We start from the raw sequence: 16,735 nt of genomic DNA, 5'->3' as shown, positions 1-16,735 counted from the left end.
TTGCCCACATAGACAATTCTAGTGTTCTATAGTCCTGTTTGTATCTGTGTTGCCCTGCGATGGACTGGCAACCTGTCCAGGGTGTACCCTGCCTCTTGCCCGTAGTCTGCTGGAGATAGGCACCAGCTCGCCCGCAGCCCTGTATAACAGAAGCGGGTATAAAAAAGGGATGGATGGATGTTTCAACTAACTCTTGATGACACACAGAAAGGTGCTTTGGCAATACATAGAATACCATGGAGTTATCAACTTTGGAACCATAACTCACTGTGAACACTGGGTGGCAGTGGACAGCCATACTGCTGTTGCTCTAAGCTGTTCAGTAAATCATGGACAACACAGCAGGAACAGTGCTGTTTGTCATAAAAGACCAGATCTTCCACTTAAAATTTCCACTGGGGATTAATATGTGGCTGATGGGGAATGAATGGAATTTCTCCTCAAGGTTGTTGCTTTGTTTTCTATCCTCTAAGAAGACCTGTCACACAAACACAGAAAAACCTTTGAGGACAAGAGCAGGAGTATGCCCTGTCCTGCTCCACTGGACCGCTCATATAATTAGTGTAATTGGAAGTATCCCTTGGGTTCGGGTGTTTGTATCTATGTGTGCGTGGGGTGCAGGATGGGCTCGATGAAGTAGGTGAGGGTGCAGAGGAGGTGGAGGTGGGTGTCTTTTTCCTCAGGAAAACATATCACCCTCCACCACAATAGAGAGCATCAGGAAACCACAGGCAGCCACATTGCTCTCTTGAGTCACCTAGCACTTTCAGACACGCTCTTGCACTCGTCAGTCTCTTTCACACACATGGACACACTCCACAGCCTGGCAGCTTGCACGGCCAACACTCTCCAGGATGACACTGAACTGAAAGCACAGGCGTAGTGTTCAGGTAAGTCTATGATGCTTTTCTCCCGACTTCACTGATAAAACTGTCCTTTCCATTAAAGTGTTACTTTGATAATGATCATTATTTATAATGATACTGTTTGAAATCTTACTGTTTGTATATTTTGCACAACTCTAACTTAATCATACTTATTTACAATATGTGTTGTGTTTCATTGCAAAGACAAGAAAATGTGGATGTGGGGAAAAGTATGACTGGCCTTCTAAAAGATTCTTGCTGCAACTTAAGAATTCACACTCACTTTTAAACAGGTTTCTGTATTTTCAGTCATAAATCTTGCACCTATTTGATCATAATTTGACTACCTTAAAATGCAGTTGAGCTGATTGAAGGTGACTGTCTGAACCTGGAAACCAGCTTTCAGTTGTGCATATAAAATGATCTACACTGCTTACAGAAGGCAGCTGGATGAGCAAGAAATGAAAATAGAAAACCATGGCGATAATCTATAGTAAATCACTTGATGTTTTACTCTGTTTTGTTAAACCAATTGCTGCATATTATTTAGATTTTTGCATGTGTAAACCTTAAACTTCCAAATTCCTTATAATAAATTCATAAAACAAAAGCAGTTTAGTCTAAGCAACTCTAATAGGGAGTTTTAGGTTTAGTTGACAAGTTTTTTTAAGGTAACAAGTTTTTTTGCTAAAAGTAAAGCCAATTTTATGGTGCAAGATGAAGTATAACTGAAACTTGCAGTCTGTGTAAAATCATCTCAACATTTTTTTCTTTGAGCAAGAGTTTGCTAGCATTTGCAAAAATGTGGCTAAATAAATAATCAACTATACCGTAGATGTGATGGCTCTGAATGCATTTGGAATACAGCACAGAGGGTTAAGTACAGTGTTTATGTCAACCTGTACGTATTAGAGCTATGATTGTTTTTTATTGTAAGTAGAGGCAAAGGCAAGAAACAAACCAAACAGTAAAGAGACGGTAGATGGGTATAACGCTACAACAGTGTAAGTGATGGCTAGCAAACATCAGATAGGAATAGGAAATTGCATTAATTATAAGGAAAGATTTGATGCATTACATTTGAATATGAACCCTTTCTATAAAGTACAGGAGAAAAAACAGTATTTGGCAGTTATCTTTACTTTTTTCTGTTTGTATTTACAAAGATTTTGGACTCAGTCTGTGCATGTATGTGAGCCCATGTCACAATGCTACTGCCATTGTAAAAATTTTAAATTATTAGCCTTCAACCATGATGGCAATCACATCTGTGATTTTTAGGGAAGACCATAGAAAACAAGGATTACTCTATGATTAGCAATATTCCAACAGGTAGTTAAATTGTTTCCCCTTTCCTTGAGCCTTTGTGGATATCCCGCGGCTGCTCCTGCTTCCTCATGCATTCCAAAGACATGCATGTTTATAGGTGATCCTAAAATGGCAGAGGGTGTGAGGAAGAGCGTGCATTGTTGTTTGTGTCCATGTTGGTCCTGCAGACTTCTCATCCAGTCTCAGGATGGATATGTAGCTAATAAGTATAAAGTAGGCACATTGAATGTATTTTAATTGTAGAATTAAATGTTCTTTGCATTTTATGCCTGAAAATTCCCTCAAAAGACTCTCTTTGAGAATAATTCATTATTTGTTCAAGAACAAATTAATGAACAGACATGTCACTTTGGATAAGTTGCTGTCTAGAACCCTGTTGTTCTTCAGAAGCTGCAGGTGGTCCAACATAAGTATTGTGAAGTGCTTAGTCAGATAAGATGGCAATAATTTACGTCCATGTTTCCTATTTGCTTTGTTAAGAGCATTACATAAGTACCCTGTTGTAGGAAGTTTTTTATTTTTTCAGTTATATAAACTGTCTTCTTGCCAACAAATGTCCAAAAAAATCTATATTTCAAAAATAGGTTAGGAAATTTGTATGTATTTTACATCATAGTGTTAACACCAAAAATAAAAAACTAATAAGCAAATTAGATTTTTTTTAAACATCCCCCTGGATATAGTTTTTGTGTGCTCAAACATTGTGACTTTATCTTAAATGTTCTTGCTTTGCAGGTTTTTTAAGGATCAGCTGCAATCATGCCTATTCTAAAAAAGCTCCCAGGAAGATCCAAGAGCTGTCACGAGTTCCCCAGAGTGAATGGTGAACTGATTCTGCCCCGGCTTGACTTGGATCTGATGGACCTGAATGATCTCAATGAACTAAAAGAGCTGAACAACCTGAACAAGAACCTTAACCCCTTTGACGTGGACTTGGATGAGGACAAGAAGAACGAAGGTGACACTGGCCTCTTCATGGGGGAGGTCAGGAGGAACCTCCAACTGCGGTTGTCCCGTGATGGAGAAGAGGAAGAGAATGAAGTGAATGCAGAGAGGCATGGGGCAGGGAACCCCAAAGGGAAGCCGATCAGAGGGACTCTGGAACGGATCTGTGGAGTCTCACCCCTCAAAACCCTTGGAAAACTGGGGAAAGGTCTTCGTATATCAGGACGAAATGTGTGGGGGAATAGCTTTCCCCACTACAACCCTGGAGACTCAAATACACTCCCAGCAGAGAAGGAGAAGAGAAAAGGGCGGCGAAGAAGCTCAGAGGGAATTATGACCCTTCTTCGGTGAGGAAGGGGTGCTGAGGAGGGTGTCAGTCTGACTGCTAACTGCATACAGAAAAATTTATTTTAACTTATGATTGTGTAACTTTAAAACAATAGGGCTTACTCCATTGGTGCTTGCATGCATGCATGTATCAGTCTATCCAAAAAATGCAAGTAAATTGTTGGCTAAGCTTGTAATAAGGACTAAATTCTTCAGATTCCAAAAAAGTAGCGTGAATCATTTGAATCACACAGGAGATTCGATTCAATTCAATTCAGTTCAGTTCAATTCAATTCAATTCAATTCAATTCAATTCAAAAATACTTTACCAGATGTGTGTGAATAAGCAGCATTCCTAATGCAACAATATATACTGTTCTGTAATGTACAAAACAGTGCTTAAAGAGGTCTTAGTTAATGCTCTGGTATTGCTGCTGTGGATGTTCTGCAGCTTCACAGGTCGCCGTAAAGAGGAGCGCAGGGAAAGCCTGCCCTGTGGGGACCTGAGCACTGAGTGTGAGGCAGAAGGATCCAGGCGACCCTCGTTTCTTAAGATCAGTTTGGGCAAGCTGAAAAGAGAATCCATGTCGGACAAGGCTTCCCAAGAGGCTGAGGAGGAGGAGCTGGAGGATGAACCAGTGGTAGCGACTAGAGAGCCACTGTCAGGTAAGAATTAGAGGCTGACATTTTTTCGGGGATCCCACGGGTCACGGGTTCCCATGGGAATGCATGCATGACAGTGTCAGTAAAGATCACGTGATTTGGACGGTACAGGATAAAAATTAACGGGAGCAGACGAGACCGGGAGATAACCAATAGGAGGGAAAATAAACTAGGATCAATTGTCTTTGGAAATGTAAAACTGAGACTTTATTATAAACTTTAAGAAAAAAAACTTGGATCAACGCCGCCATTGTATAGTTTTTTTTCAAGAAGCCTATACTACAGGTCCTTCTCAAAATATTAGCATATTGTGATAAAGTTCATTATTTTCATTAATGTCATGATGAAAATTTAACATTCATATATTTTAGATTCATTGCACACTAACTGAAATATTTCAGGTCTTTTATTGTCTTAATACGGATGATTGTGGCATACAGCTCATGAAAACCCAAAATTCTTATCTCAAAAATTAGCATATTTCATCCGACCAATAAAAGAAAAGTGTTTTTAATACAAAAAACGTCAACCTTTAAATAATCATGTACAGTTATGCACTCAATACTTGGTCCGGAATCCTTTTGCAGAAATGACTGCTTCAGTGCGGCGTGGCATGGAGGCAATCAGCCTGTGGCACTGCTGAGGTCTTATGGAGGCCCAGGATGCTTCGATAGCGGCCTTTAGCTCATCCAGAGTGTTGGGTCTTGAGTCTCTCAACGTTCTCTTCACAATATCCCACAGATTCTCTATGGGGTTCAGGTCAGGAGAGTTGGCAGGCCAATTGAGCACAGTGATACCATGGTCAGTAAACCATTTACCAGTGGTTTTGTCACTGTGAGCAGGTGCCAGGTCGTGCTGAAAAAGGAAATCTTCATCTCCATAAAGCTTTTCAGCAGATGGAAGCATGAAGTGCTCCAAAATCTCCTGATAGCTAGCTGCATTGACCCTGCCCTTGACAAAACACTGTGGACCAACACCAGCAGCTGACACGGCACCCCAGACCATCACTGACTGTGGGTACTTGACACTGGACTTCTGACATTTTGGCATTTCCTTCTCCCCAGTCTTCCTCCAGACTCTGGCACCTTGATTTCCGAATGACATGCAGAATTTGCTTTCATCTGAAAAAAGTACTTTGGACCACTGAGCAACAGTCCAGTGCTGCTTCTCTGTAGCCCAGGTCAGGCACTTCTGCCGCTGTTTCTGGTTCAAAAGTGGCTTGACCTGGGGAATGCGGCACCTGTAGCCCATTTCCTGCACACACCTGTGCACGGTGGTTCTGGATGTTTCTACTCCAGACTCAGTCCACTGCTTCCGCAGGTCCCCCAAGGTCTGGAATCGGCCCTTCTCCACAATCTTCCTCAGGGTCCGGTCACCTCTTCTTGTTGTGCAGCGTTTTCTGTCACACTTTTCCCTTCCCACAGACTTCCCACTGAGGTGCCTTGATACAGCACTCTGGGAACAGCCTATTCGTTCAGAAATTTCTTTCTGTGTCTTACCCTCTTGCTTGAGGGTGTCAATAGTGGCCTTCTGGATAGCAGTCAGGTCGGCAGTCTTACCCATGATTGGGGTTTTGAGTGATGAACCAGGCTGGGAGTTTTAAAGGCCTCAGGAATCTTTTGCAGGTGTTTAGAGTTAACTCGTTGATTCAGATGATTAGATTCATAGCTCGTTTAGAGACCCTTTAATGATATGCTAATTTTTTGAGATAGGAATTTTGGGTTTTCATGAGCTGTATGCCAAAATCATCTGTATTAAGACAATAAAAGACCTGAAATATTTCAGTTAGTGTGCAATGAATCTAAAATATATGAATGTTAAATTTTCATCATGACATTATGGAAAATAATTAACTTTATCACAATATGCTAATATTTTGAGAAGGACCTGTATAATGCGAGTCAAACGACCTACACGATCCACAAGCCAACAGTGCTTCTGCTCGATGTTTTTCACCTGCGTTCAGGATGGTGGGAGCAAACGCAGGTGGAGAACTGGACGTGGTAAAATTATATTTGCAACCTAAAGTCAGAAATAAGGACTTATCTATTAAACTCATAGAGGTGACAGGAAAGTCGCAAATATTACCGAACTTCAGGAGAGTTGAATGTAGCGGTGTTAACACACAGTATGCTGCTTGTAAAATGTTTTTAGTCATAATCAAGTTCACCAGTGATTAAGGGACACTTGTAAGGCAGATTCTGGGTTGAATCAGTCTTGCATCTCTTCGTCAAACCAAAAGTACCATCATGTGTCAAGTCTCATCTCACCAACAAAAATGCTCGCATGTGCACTAAAGATTTAAGAGCTTTTGCAACAGTAGAGGGGAAAGGTACGGAGACCGCGAGGGGACATGGGGGAATTTTTTTCTTTTTCATCCGCTAGCAAAAGTTGTTAATCGCCTTGATTAACAACTTTTTTTCTTGCTGTGCATTTTGGAACAGCAGCACAGATGACAAACTGCTCACAAAACAAACAACGCTGATATGGCATTGATATGGTTTATTTGTCATATGCAGGTTAACACGCAGTCTACAATGCGATTCAATGCTTAAGATAAGAAGAACCGTTCAAATCACGATAAAAACATAAGCACTAATGGCGAACAAAAAAAAGTACACATCATGCAGCAACAATAAGCAAATAAAGTGTCCCAGATGTGGTTTCGTGCAGTATTATTGTCCAGAGGTCAGCAGTTTGACAGCTTGTGAATAATAACTGTCTTTAAGTCTGATTGAAGTTCATTTTATTTAAGGCAGATTTCAAAATAAAACTCAATAAATCTCAAAAACAGGTGTAGTGTTTGTTCCATTTTTGCAGTTATCTGGTTTGGAAACTATCCCACAAAGTATTGCGTGGGGACGCAAAAGAAAAAAAAAATACCCCCATGTCCTCTCGCGGACTCCGTAGAAAGGCTTCATCAAGGGAAGATATGAAATAAATACGTAGTGAAATAGAAAAAATTGAATGTACCATTAAATGTACAATTAATTTAATACATCATTAAATATTAAGTGTACTACTAATTACGTCATGTCGCCTTTAAAATTATACTTAATTATTCAGTGGCACATTAAATTGCATAATAGTCTATTTCATGATATAATGGTATATTTATTGTTTGTAATTATGTATTAAATAAATAAATGGTACCTTTAATTTAATGGCACATTTAATGTTACATTTCTTTCATGTTACATTTACTTCACTTTTGGGACATTCACAACATTTATTTATTAAATGATGATTTTATTGTATTAATTTTGTCCAGTTTGACCCTCCATTCTTGATGCCTGTATAGGAGGTCATGTCAGAATTTGAATCAGGTGTTCTGGAGCAGACACACATCTAAAACTAGCAGGGAAGGGGTCCCTGAGGACCAGGGCTGTGAACCATTGAGGTACAGTTTCTAAATTGTGAAGGTAATGCCTTTTTGGCCTTTTATTCACCAAGTACAGTTCTCTTACTAGGTGCATTTTTCTTTCGTTTCAGCAACTTGAAACATAAAAGTAATGTCATTGTTCAAAGGAAACAATCACTTAATAAATGAGTAAAATACAACTATGTACATTTTGTTTATTCAACTAAGATAGACATTGTCTGTTTCCTTGTTTGATATTTTATTATTTCTTCATTATTATTCTTTTTACTTTAACTCTCCTTTACTACAGCTAAAAACAGGGACCTAACTGGTCCTTCAAAGAAATTGCCAAAAGACTAAATGAAGAAAACAAAAATGGGAGTGGCACAGGAGTGGGAGTCGTTCTAAATGGGAGCGGGATGGAAGTGGGAGTCTATTTACCAGGAGTGGGATGGGACAGGATTTTTTTTTATGCTGGCCTGGGATTGGGATGGGACAGGACATTTTTCTGTGGGAGCGGGATGGGACAGGAGAGAAAATCCACTCCCGTGTCACCCTTTAGTAAGAATCAAGGAAACAGGATCAGTTTAGCACTTCCCGTTCATGGTTTATGTGTGTTTCCTGTCAATCTAAGACAACGTTCTGATTAGGCTGAGAAGTCTCCAGATCCCCAAGTCACTCTCCAGTTGACTGTCAAATCAGGAAATTACTGCACTTCCTCCCACCACTGGTTTTTGTAAAAATTTAACCCCCACTGTTAACTTATTCCACAGCTGACTTTGCTAGAACAGAAGAATGTTGAGAATGAGCAGCAGAAGCAGTCTGTTGCTCAGACACAGCTACTCCATAGTAATAACAATAGAAAAAAGCCTTTTTCCCTTTTTGTCTGAACCCTCTTGGGTCTCATCATTGTTACTAATAAACATAGCCTTCTGTTTCTTGTGTTCCAACAGTTCTGGAGATTCTACAATTGGTCAACCACAGAGACCTTCTCTTGGCTGACACACATATTCTGGAGCTGGAACGAGAGTGTGAGGTCCTGGCTTTGCTACCAGCCACACCTGCATCCACTCCTACATCTACCTTAAGTCCCAGCACTCCGCCTTTGGGCCATTCTTTATCATTTTCATCCTATGACGAGGTCCTTAGCTCTAATGCAACTCTAGACTCAAGCAGAAGAAAGGCCAAGGATGTGGAGCTCCTGTACGAAGCCTTGCAGAAGGAGATGTGGGACGTGGTAAGAGAGTCGCTTCGCCAACCCAGTGCTGGCCCTAACCTTGGTCTAGTGGTGCTGGTTATCCAACAGGAAGAGCATGCTGATGCTGCCTGGGCTGTGAGAGAGGAGACCAGGACAGAGCGAGTGAGCCCCCACATTCAACCCAGCCAGCGCCCTCGAAGGCTGAAGACAAAATGGAGACATGCAGTGGCAGAAGCTGCGGAGTGGAGCCTGCCTCACCAGGTGGATACTCAGGCAGGCCAGCTGGCCTTATATCTGGAGCGTCTGAGGAGCCGGATGGTGGACGATCTGGATGCAGCCAGGAGAAATGCTGTATCCATTTACCCAGAGGAGTTTGCAGCCTTCCAAGTGTATGTGGAAAGCTACCATCAAGCCATTGCCAAACGTCTTCGGACCATCACCAGTGGGCCGCTGCAGATCACAGATGTCTACTCACTATTAGAGTGGTTTTACAACATCTACAACAGGTTGGTGATGGCAGTATTTACAGGATGCATCAGGCTGATGACGATGTATCCAGGTATTAGTAACACATAAATTTTTTGTGGTCTTATTGTCCCGAAGGGATGTGCTGGGAACCATTGGCACCAGCATACCCATACACTACACCACACTAGAGCCTATTCTTCCTCAACCAACAGTGGACAGGCTGGAGGAAGACTGCATCAGTATAGTCAGGGTAAGAAGATGGGATTTTTGTATAGAGATTCCTGTAAAAAATGGATAACAGATTCATTTTTATGGAACACTTTCCTTTTCAGGATAAAGTAACAACAGAGCTGATACAGGTTCTGGATGAAGAGGAGAGGCGATGGGCCCACACTCTATATATAGAGGAGTACCAGTCAAACCTAGCACGCTCAGTGATCCAGGTACATTGTAGCTTCTTGGTAATACTAGCCACAATGTCTGGGAAAATTCTGTTTGAGAACTTTAGTCCTAACCTTTATATATAATGTTTCCAGAGGCTGAAGGTGGACTTGGATAGATCAACATCTGTGAACCAGTTTCTTGGTGCAAGAGTTGCACGCTGTTGTCTTATTGGGCTCGCTGACTTTCTCTTCAAGTGAGTTCATGAAAATACATTTGATGAACGATATTGGATGGCAGGTTTTATCATGGGCATCAGTATAATCTGGGAACCAGGATTAACAAAAAGATCAACTTAAATCTATGAACAAACAACAAAGAGAACACTCCTAACTTTAGTTCACATAAAACAGTGAGTTTATTTTCAGGATTTTAAGGAACCTAATGTTTTAGTCTGGTGTTAGTAATAACATAAAGGGATTTACACTTTTCAGGCATAATATTATGACTGCAGACAAGTGAAGTGAATAACACTAATCATCATGGCACCTATTGGGCAGAAAGTAAACACTGTGTCCTTGGAGTTGCGGTGTTAGAGACAGGAAAAGCAAGGAAGCATGAAGATTTGAGCAAGTTTGACAAGGACTAAATTGTAGTGGGTACATGACTGGGTCAGAACATCTCCAAAACTGCAGTCCTGATAAGGTATTCTTAGTCTGTAGTGGTCACTATCTGTGTTGGGTGTCTACAATAGGGAGACTGCAAACGGGTCATGTGTGTTCCAGTGCAACAGATGAGGTGCCGTAGCTCATATTACTGAAGAAGTTAATGTTGGTTGTGATAGAAATATGTCAGAATTTACAGTCCATCACAGGTTGTTGTATACTGGGCTGCATAGCCACAGACCAGTCAGTGTTCACATGCTGGTCATGATGTTATGTCTGATTGGTTTAGATTCTCTGGCAAAATGAGAAACCTGTTCTGAAGTTCTGCAGTGTGGATAGTACTGATATTCAGAATTTAGTTTGTCCAAAGCAGGGAACGACCTGGACAGTATGCATACACACCCCTCACACCCATGGCCATTTGGGTTGCCAATTAAGCAAGCATGCATGTTTCTGGAATGTGGGAGAACACATGAGTATTCAGAGAAAACCCCACACTGAAAGGCCCTAACTGAGATTTAAATGCAAGATCTTCTGGCTAACCACCACTCCAACATACAACTCCAACACAAATGTAAAACATCTGCATATTATTATTAGGTTTATCATTTTGTGAAGAATTCCTTTCACATTTTGTGTTTGAAACTCAAGCAATTTCAGAAATTTGTAAAATAGTTTGTGTATTTTATATAAAGCCCTTGGTGGCTGATCTTTGCTGCTTATAACCATTTTAGTCTTTAGACTGAACTTGCATTCAGTAATTTCTCACAAACCTTCCAGCTTCCAGAGGAAGGTGGAAATGTTTCACGACACGCAGGCAGAGTTTGGAGACAGAGGGGATGGATACGTGTCCAGGACCATTGCTCTGGTCAACTGCTGCCCTCCCCTGAGGTACAATGGTAACCATAGTAACATATGTTTCCTGAAAACTGATGGAAAAGGTTTGCAGTAAATAACTCGATAATTATTTTCTATTTGTTGTTTAAACCTGCAGGACCTTTGTGGAGCGATGCAGGCAGTGTGACCCACAGGGCAGCGAAGAGACAGCTCAGAGAGCCAACTCTTCTCTGGACAGACTCATAAGCCAGTCAGTACGGGTTTTGACGGACCGACTGTTTGAGCACATCAGGGTCAGCACTGAGATTTTTCTTCACTTTTTAACATTTTAGGATGAGGTTGTTCAGTTTGAAGAAAACAACATATAGACACAAATAGCTTAGCAAATATTGAAACTCTCAGTGGTGATGTTTTTCATGTTAACCAATAGTAAGACAACAATAAAATAGCTTAAAGTCATTGAAAAAAGAAAGTACTCGCTCTGGATTTATGTATCAGGATATAAAAAATGATCTGATCTTTATTAGGTTTATTTTTTAATCTTATCTCAGATATAAAAACACACATCAGATTCCATACTTTCATTATTAACTAACAAAGATCAAATCAAAATACTGAAGCTGCGTGTGAAAATCTGACCCCCCCCACCCCATGTTTACTTAATGTAGTAATTTTCCAAATGATTTTTCATTCCCACATTACTGTTCCTCAATCATAACTCAGTTCTTTATAGATTGACATAATTTGTTTTGTGCAGCTCTCCTAAAGTCCCACACTTCAGCATTTCAATCCAGATGAGGTCCAGACTTTGATTGAGCCATTGCAACACTTTCATTTTTTTTCTTCTTCAACTATTCTGTTGTAGAGGCATTGGCGTGTTTAGGATCATTGTCCTGCTAATGGGCCTGTTTGGGCCAAGCTTCAGTTTTCAGGCAGAAATCTAAAACACTTTGGTATACTGAGGAGTTATTGGCTCCAATGACCACTACGTGAACCACTCCCAAGACTGCAAAACAAGCTCAAATCATGAAACCTCTAAGTTTGTATCCTGTGTTTGTTTTCCAAAAATGGAACTGTGCATCATGATCGAACATCTGTATTTTGTTTTAATCTATGGAAGGATGTTGTTCCAGGACTCTTGTAGTTCTGTCTGATATAATATTGAGAACTCAGTCATGCTGCCATATTCTTTTGTTGAGAGAAGGGGCTTTCTTTTGGCAACCATTCCAAAATTTCTTGTTTAGCCTTTTGTAAATGTTACAATCATGAACTTGTCATTGAACATTTTAACTGAGTCCTGTAGAGTCAGAGATGATGCCCTTTATTCTCTGAACATTGTATAGTCTGATTTTGCTGTGAATCTCCTGAGAAATCCACTTCTTATCTTAAATGTTTTCAAATAGTGAATGATCTTCTTATTGTACAATGACAGACTTATAAGCTTCCAAGAGTGATGGGAGAAACTAACTTCCTTTTCCTTCTTGGCATCATGTTAACACAGATCCTGACTAGCAAACTGCAGAAGCTCCTGTTTTTTTGTCTTTGTACAGTTAAAGTCAGTTTAAAGTTTCCTTAGATCGGATCACTTTTTACATTGTCTTACTACCTGAAACTAAAAATGTGCTTCTGACCTGTTGTTTACAGCCTTTCTTCGACAAACTATTGAAGAGGAAATGGCTGAACAACACCGAGGCCTTTGAAGCCATTGAAGCCAGCATTAAACAGCACTTCAGAAAGTTCAAAAGAATGGACCCTCCTCCGTATCAGGTAAAAGGCTACACCAACCTTTAACTTGTGGTGGGACCGAACACTTTAAAGGCTTCACTGGAAATGGTTGAAGAACACTTGCGGCAGATCATTGATAACGTTTCTAAAATGGCAGGCACTTGTTGGTGAGGTGCACAGGCGGGTCCTGGTGGAGTATGTCCGGGCAGTCATGCGAGGACGGATCATTTGCACCTCTTCCAAGATGAGGAAGAGGATGGCTTTTCGTCTGCAAGATGAGGCCAAGCAGTTGAAAGGGCTCTTTAGGGATCTGGTAAGTTTGATGTGCAAACACAAAACAATGCTAAATTTGGAAGAAACACTAGCATGACAAAGTATCCATGGCCTAAAGCTTACATTTCTAAAGACAATGAAAGTTAAGGAATTCGAGAGGGCTGATTCTTCAAAACAAGACACTGAGCTAATGAGGGAAATGCAGTCTGGTGACTGTGAATGGAGATTTACCTTTGAACTTCCTAGGTTAAGAAAATGTCAGACAGTGTTTATACAAGAAAAAACATGTCTCAGTGATGGCAGTCATGAAAAATGGCGAGAGAGTACAACAACTGGTCTTGACGCTGTGGCATTTGCCCCATTTTATGGTGTGAGTTAAAAAAAAGTGGCCGTCACCTCAGCTGACAACAGGAAGTTGCTGTGTGTGGAAGGAACTTCCTGTTCCTGTCAGCTGGCTAACTTTGATGTGCCTCTGGCTTGGCCTTGATGGCCTTTCTTGCCAAGGAGCGGGATGGAGTCTCTGTGGAAAATGGGAAGGAATGGGCAGGGGGAGAGGATGACTTTTTAATGGCTGTCTAAAAGAGATGCTGTTATTTTTAGTGAATGCCAAAGCAAGGAATTCATCACTCTTTTCCTGAGTATTAGAGGGAAAAACAAAAACTCGGAAGACGGAGCTGGAAATCTGTTATCCACCAGTCAATTAAGTGTTTGGCCTCTGGCCTTAAGAGTCATTAATTTGTGTTTCCTCTGATGGGGCTCTTTCTTTCCATACTTCGTCTGAAAAGGAAATGTTTGAGCTGAAGAAGCATTTTGATGACATACTGCAAAGACAGTCAAACAATGACCTGATAATTTTCTATAGAAAAAAGTTTTTTTTCAAGATGTTCCTTTTCTGTGCTTCAGGAATCGAGTGCCTCCTGGTTGGACAGCACCATCTGCCACCTAGCTGACATAATCCTCCTAGAAGATACTCCCTCCATTCAGATGGAGGTGGCTGTCCTGGTGAAGGAGTTCCCAGATATAAGGTGAGGTCACAAGTCAATAATATTAGAGTTTTCTTAATGCAACTTGGAAGCATTCACGAAAACAGACATTTTCTGTACTCACCAGCCTTTAAACAACATTTCTCCATTTATACTTTTTGCTACACATTCAATGTGACATTCTGACACTGAAACTGGCAAAAAATATGTTGTTTTTTTCCTTTTTCTTTTTTCGGAATCAGAATCAGCTTTATTGCCAAGTTTTTTGTTTTGTTGCAATGGGTCAAAACAAGGAAAAGCAGTATGGAACCTTTTCCACATTACCAGCTATCTTTGGAGATCAGCCAGGGTCTGTTTTAAAAATGGATGAGACAGAGAGGCCTCTGGGGCATTGGCAGGAGACAGGAGAGTCCCAACTTGTTTGCACAGATCAAGACTCAGGTGACCGTTGGCAACCTTATCACCATGTGACGCACAAGCCTCCAAGGAGTTGACAGGAAGCTCCTGCCGAGTACTTCCTGTTCCTGCCACCCTGCAGGAGACAGACTGGTGCCACAATTAGAATTAAAACAAGAGGGAGTTGTGGAAGAGGTTTAAATGTGGCACTTCAGACATGAATGTCTACTAGCTCACTATTCAAGCATCACTTCCCTCTTTGTTTATTGTAAGGTACTATTTGACAGAAATCCATGGCATTAGCACAGGTGTTCCTGTAGGATTGTGTGCTTTGTCTTACTAGGACTAGCGTCCAATCATCTGGTATAACTCTGGTTTGACGGGTTCATTTAAACTAGTTCGTTTCCTGGCGCACACCCAACTTTTAAGCATAGTCTGCCACAGTTTTTAACACAGTCGTGGTCATAGCCATTCTCAAAAGCTTAATTTGAGACTACTTCATTTTAGAACAAGTTCTGATGTCTGTATGGGACCCTTGTCAAAATGCCCATCTGTGTCTAATTTTTAACGTTCTGTTGATCTGAGGAGAAGATAAATTTTGAGGTAGTCATCCTTCTTTATTACAGCATCCACTCTGTCTAATGCACCAGCACCACTGGCAGTGAAATACTCCCACCACCATGCTTGACAGCTGGTACAGAGTTCCTGAATTTGAATGCTCACTTTGACACTTCTGAATGTAGTTCTTGACTACGTAGAAAAATAAGTCAACCAGTACCTTATTGAGAAGCAGGGGCTTCTTTCTTGGTCGTCACCCTCCCAGTTCATGGCAATGTAAAACTTGGGTCTCTGGGGACAGTGACTCCGGTGTTCCACCCATTCCAGACTTGATAGTAGGCTTGATCCATGGTGGTTCCAGGGTTGTTCCGGGACATGCTAATCAATTTCATTTCACCTGAGGGCAACAGGATCAGATGGTTGAAATTTGACAACAATGGAACAAAGGTTCCAAAACTTGCTTCCTGAACAGAAAAAGCAGGATGATAATAATATGCTTCTAAAAGGCCCTGAACTCAACCCTAGAGAAGGTTTATGGATTGTGCTAAAAATAACTAATTTTGGTTTCCTGGAATGCGCCATCCTTTTTCCAAGCTAGTCATACCTTGGAAAAACGATGGTTCAAATGCATCATTTATAGTCCAAAGTAAATATGAGAATCAAAAATGACTGCAACTGTATGAGTCCATGTCAAATGTGAGGCATTTCCTTGTGGGATGTGCTCCTTCCCAGAAACAGATCCCTTGAGTCAGGAAGTTGTGACTATTACTCATACTTCTGACGGCTATTGACGAAACCAACAGTGATGACTTACACTAACGCTAGTCTACCAGCTAACTTCCTTTCTGTCTCTTTCCATCCCACAGAAAGAAGCATGTCTCCACCCTGCTGAACGTGCGAGGGATGACACGGCAGGCGGAGCGGCAAGAGATCCTTAATGTTGTCAAAGACTTTGAATGCAGCAGTGCTCTCATTTGCCGGGAACGCGCCCTCTTTGCTGACATCCCCATCACCTCGGAGGTGCACTGCATCAGCCTGGGTCTCATGCGCCTCGCCATGACCGTCTCCAACTGGTTCTCGGAGCATCGGCCAAGGCGAAGGCGCAGGACAAGTGCCCGGAATGCAGCACCTCAAACAGCTGAGACAACAGAAGACACAAGCAAGCTTCACAGAGAAGAATAGGATATAGATGCCATGTACATGCACCTTTGATACCAAACAGTGTTACCAGTCCCCTAAAAAACTTGACCTCAGGTACTGCTGGTACTGTACATGCTTGCTGACATTTATCCATCTTTACATTAAAAAATCTGAACTTGATTTTGGGGTTTGTTAAACCATCATATTTTATATTTTGGTTGTTGAGCTATACATATAGACAAGTAATTAAGTGGTTAAAATGTAAAAAAAACGAAAAACGTGTTAGCCTTTCATTGCTCCACAGCTCAGCAAAATCTATAAGAATATGTTTTACAGTATGAAGTACATATATTAACCTTGTCATTTATCCAGATTCTCTGCTATTTAGTGCCTAGTGTGCAGACCTGTTCAGATATCTCCAGGTCAGTATCATCTGCCATATAATGGAACCTAAATCCACTCCGCAGCATGCAGCTGAACTAGAGCTTTGTACAGTGACACAAAGAACTAAGATTTGTAGACAGATGGGCTGGCCCCCACAGAGCCCTAATCTCTGCATCTCGGAGACACACTGATCTTTCTTAAGATGAAATTTGTAAGTATACAGGTCCTTCTCAAAA

The 16,735-nt window shown here is 41.1% G+C and overlaps 1 protein-coding gene across 1 annotated transcript; it reads left to right on the top strand.

Moving 5' to 3' along the window:
• Positions 1–200: 200 nt before the first annotated feature.
• exoc3l2a (exocyst complex component 3-like 2a) lies at positions 201–16,295 on the top strand. Its single transcript, XM_047378811.1, has 13 exons — positions 201–890; positions 2,931–3,487; positions 3,919–4,133; positions 8,445–9,195; positions 9,293–9,407; positions 9,490–9,600; positions 9,694–9,794; positions 10,984–11,094; positions 11,198–11,333; positions 12,685–12,807; positions 12,923–13,078; positions 13,942–14,063; positions 15,842–16,295. The coding sequence occupies exons 2-13, from the start codon at positions 2,955–2,957 to the stop codon at positions 16,155–16,157; spliced, it is 2,790 nt and encodes a 929-aa protein (XP_047234767.1). The 5' UTR covers positions 201–890; positions 2,931–2,954; the 3' UTR covers positions 16,158–16,295.
• The last annotated feature ends 440 nt before the right edge of the window (positions 16,296–16,735 follow it).

The sequence above is a fragment of the Girardinichthys multiradiatus genome, chromosome 11 (genome assembly GCF_021462225.1).
Source record: "Girardinichthys multiradiatus isolate DD_20200921_A chromosome 11, DD_fGirMul_XY1, whole genome shotgun sequence".
Lineage (NCBI taxonomy): Eukaryota > Metazoa > Chordata > Actinopteri > Cyprinodontiformes > Goodeidae > Girardinichthys > Girardinichthys multiradiatus.
This window is presented reverse-complemented; position numbering and strand designations above follow the sequence as displayed.

Bases quoted from the DNA above. Each gene is read 5' to 3' on its own strand.
- exoc3l2a (XM_047378811.1), top strand. From the start codon at position 2,955: ATGCCTATTCTAAAAAAGCTCCCAGGAAGATCCAAGAGCTGTCACGAG. The intron at 9,408-9,489 runs GTAAGAAGATGG...TTTCCTTTTCAG, and splicing joins ACTGCATCAGTATAGTCAGG to GATAAAGTAACAACAGAGCT. The intron at 13,079-13,941 runs GTAAGTTTGATG...TCTGTGCTTCAG, and splicing joins AAGGGCTCTTTAGGGATCTG to GAATCGAGTGCCTCCTGGTT.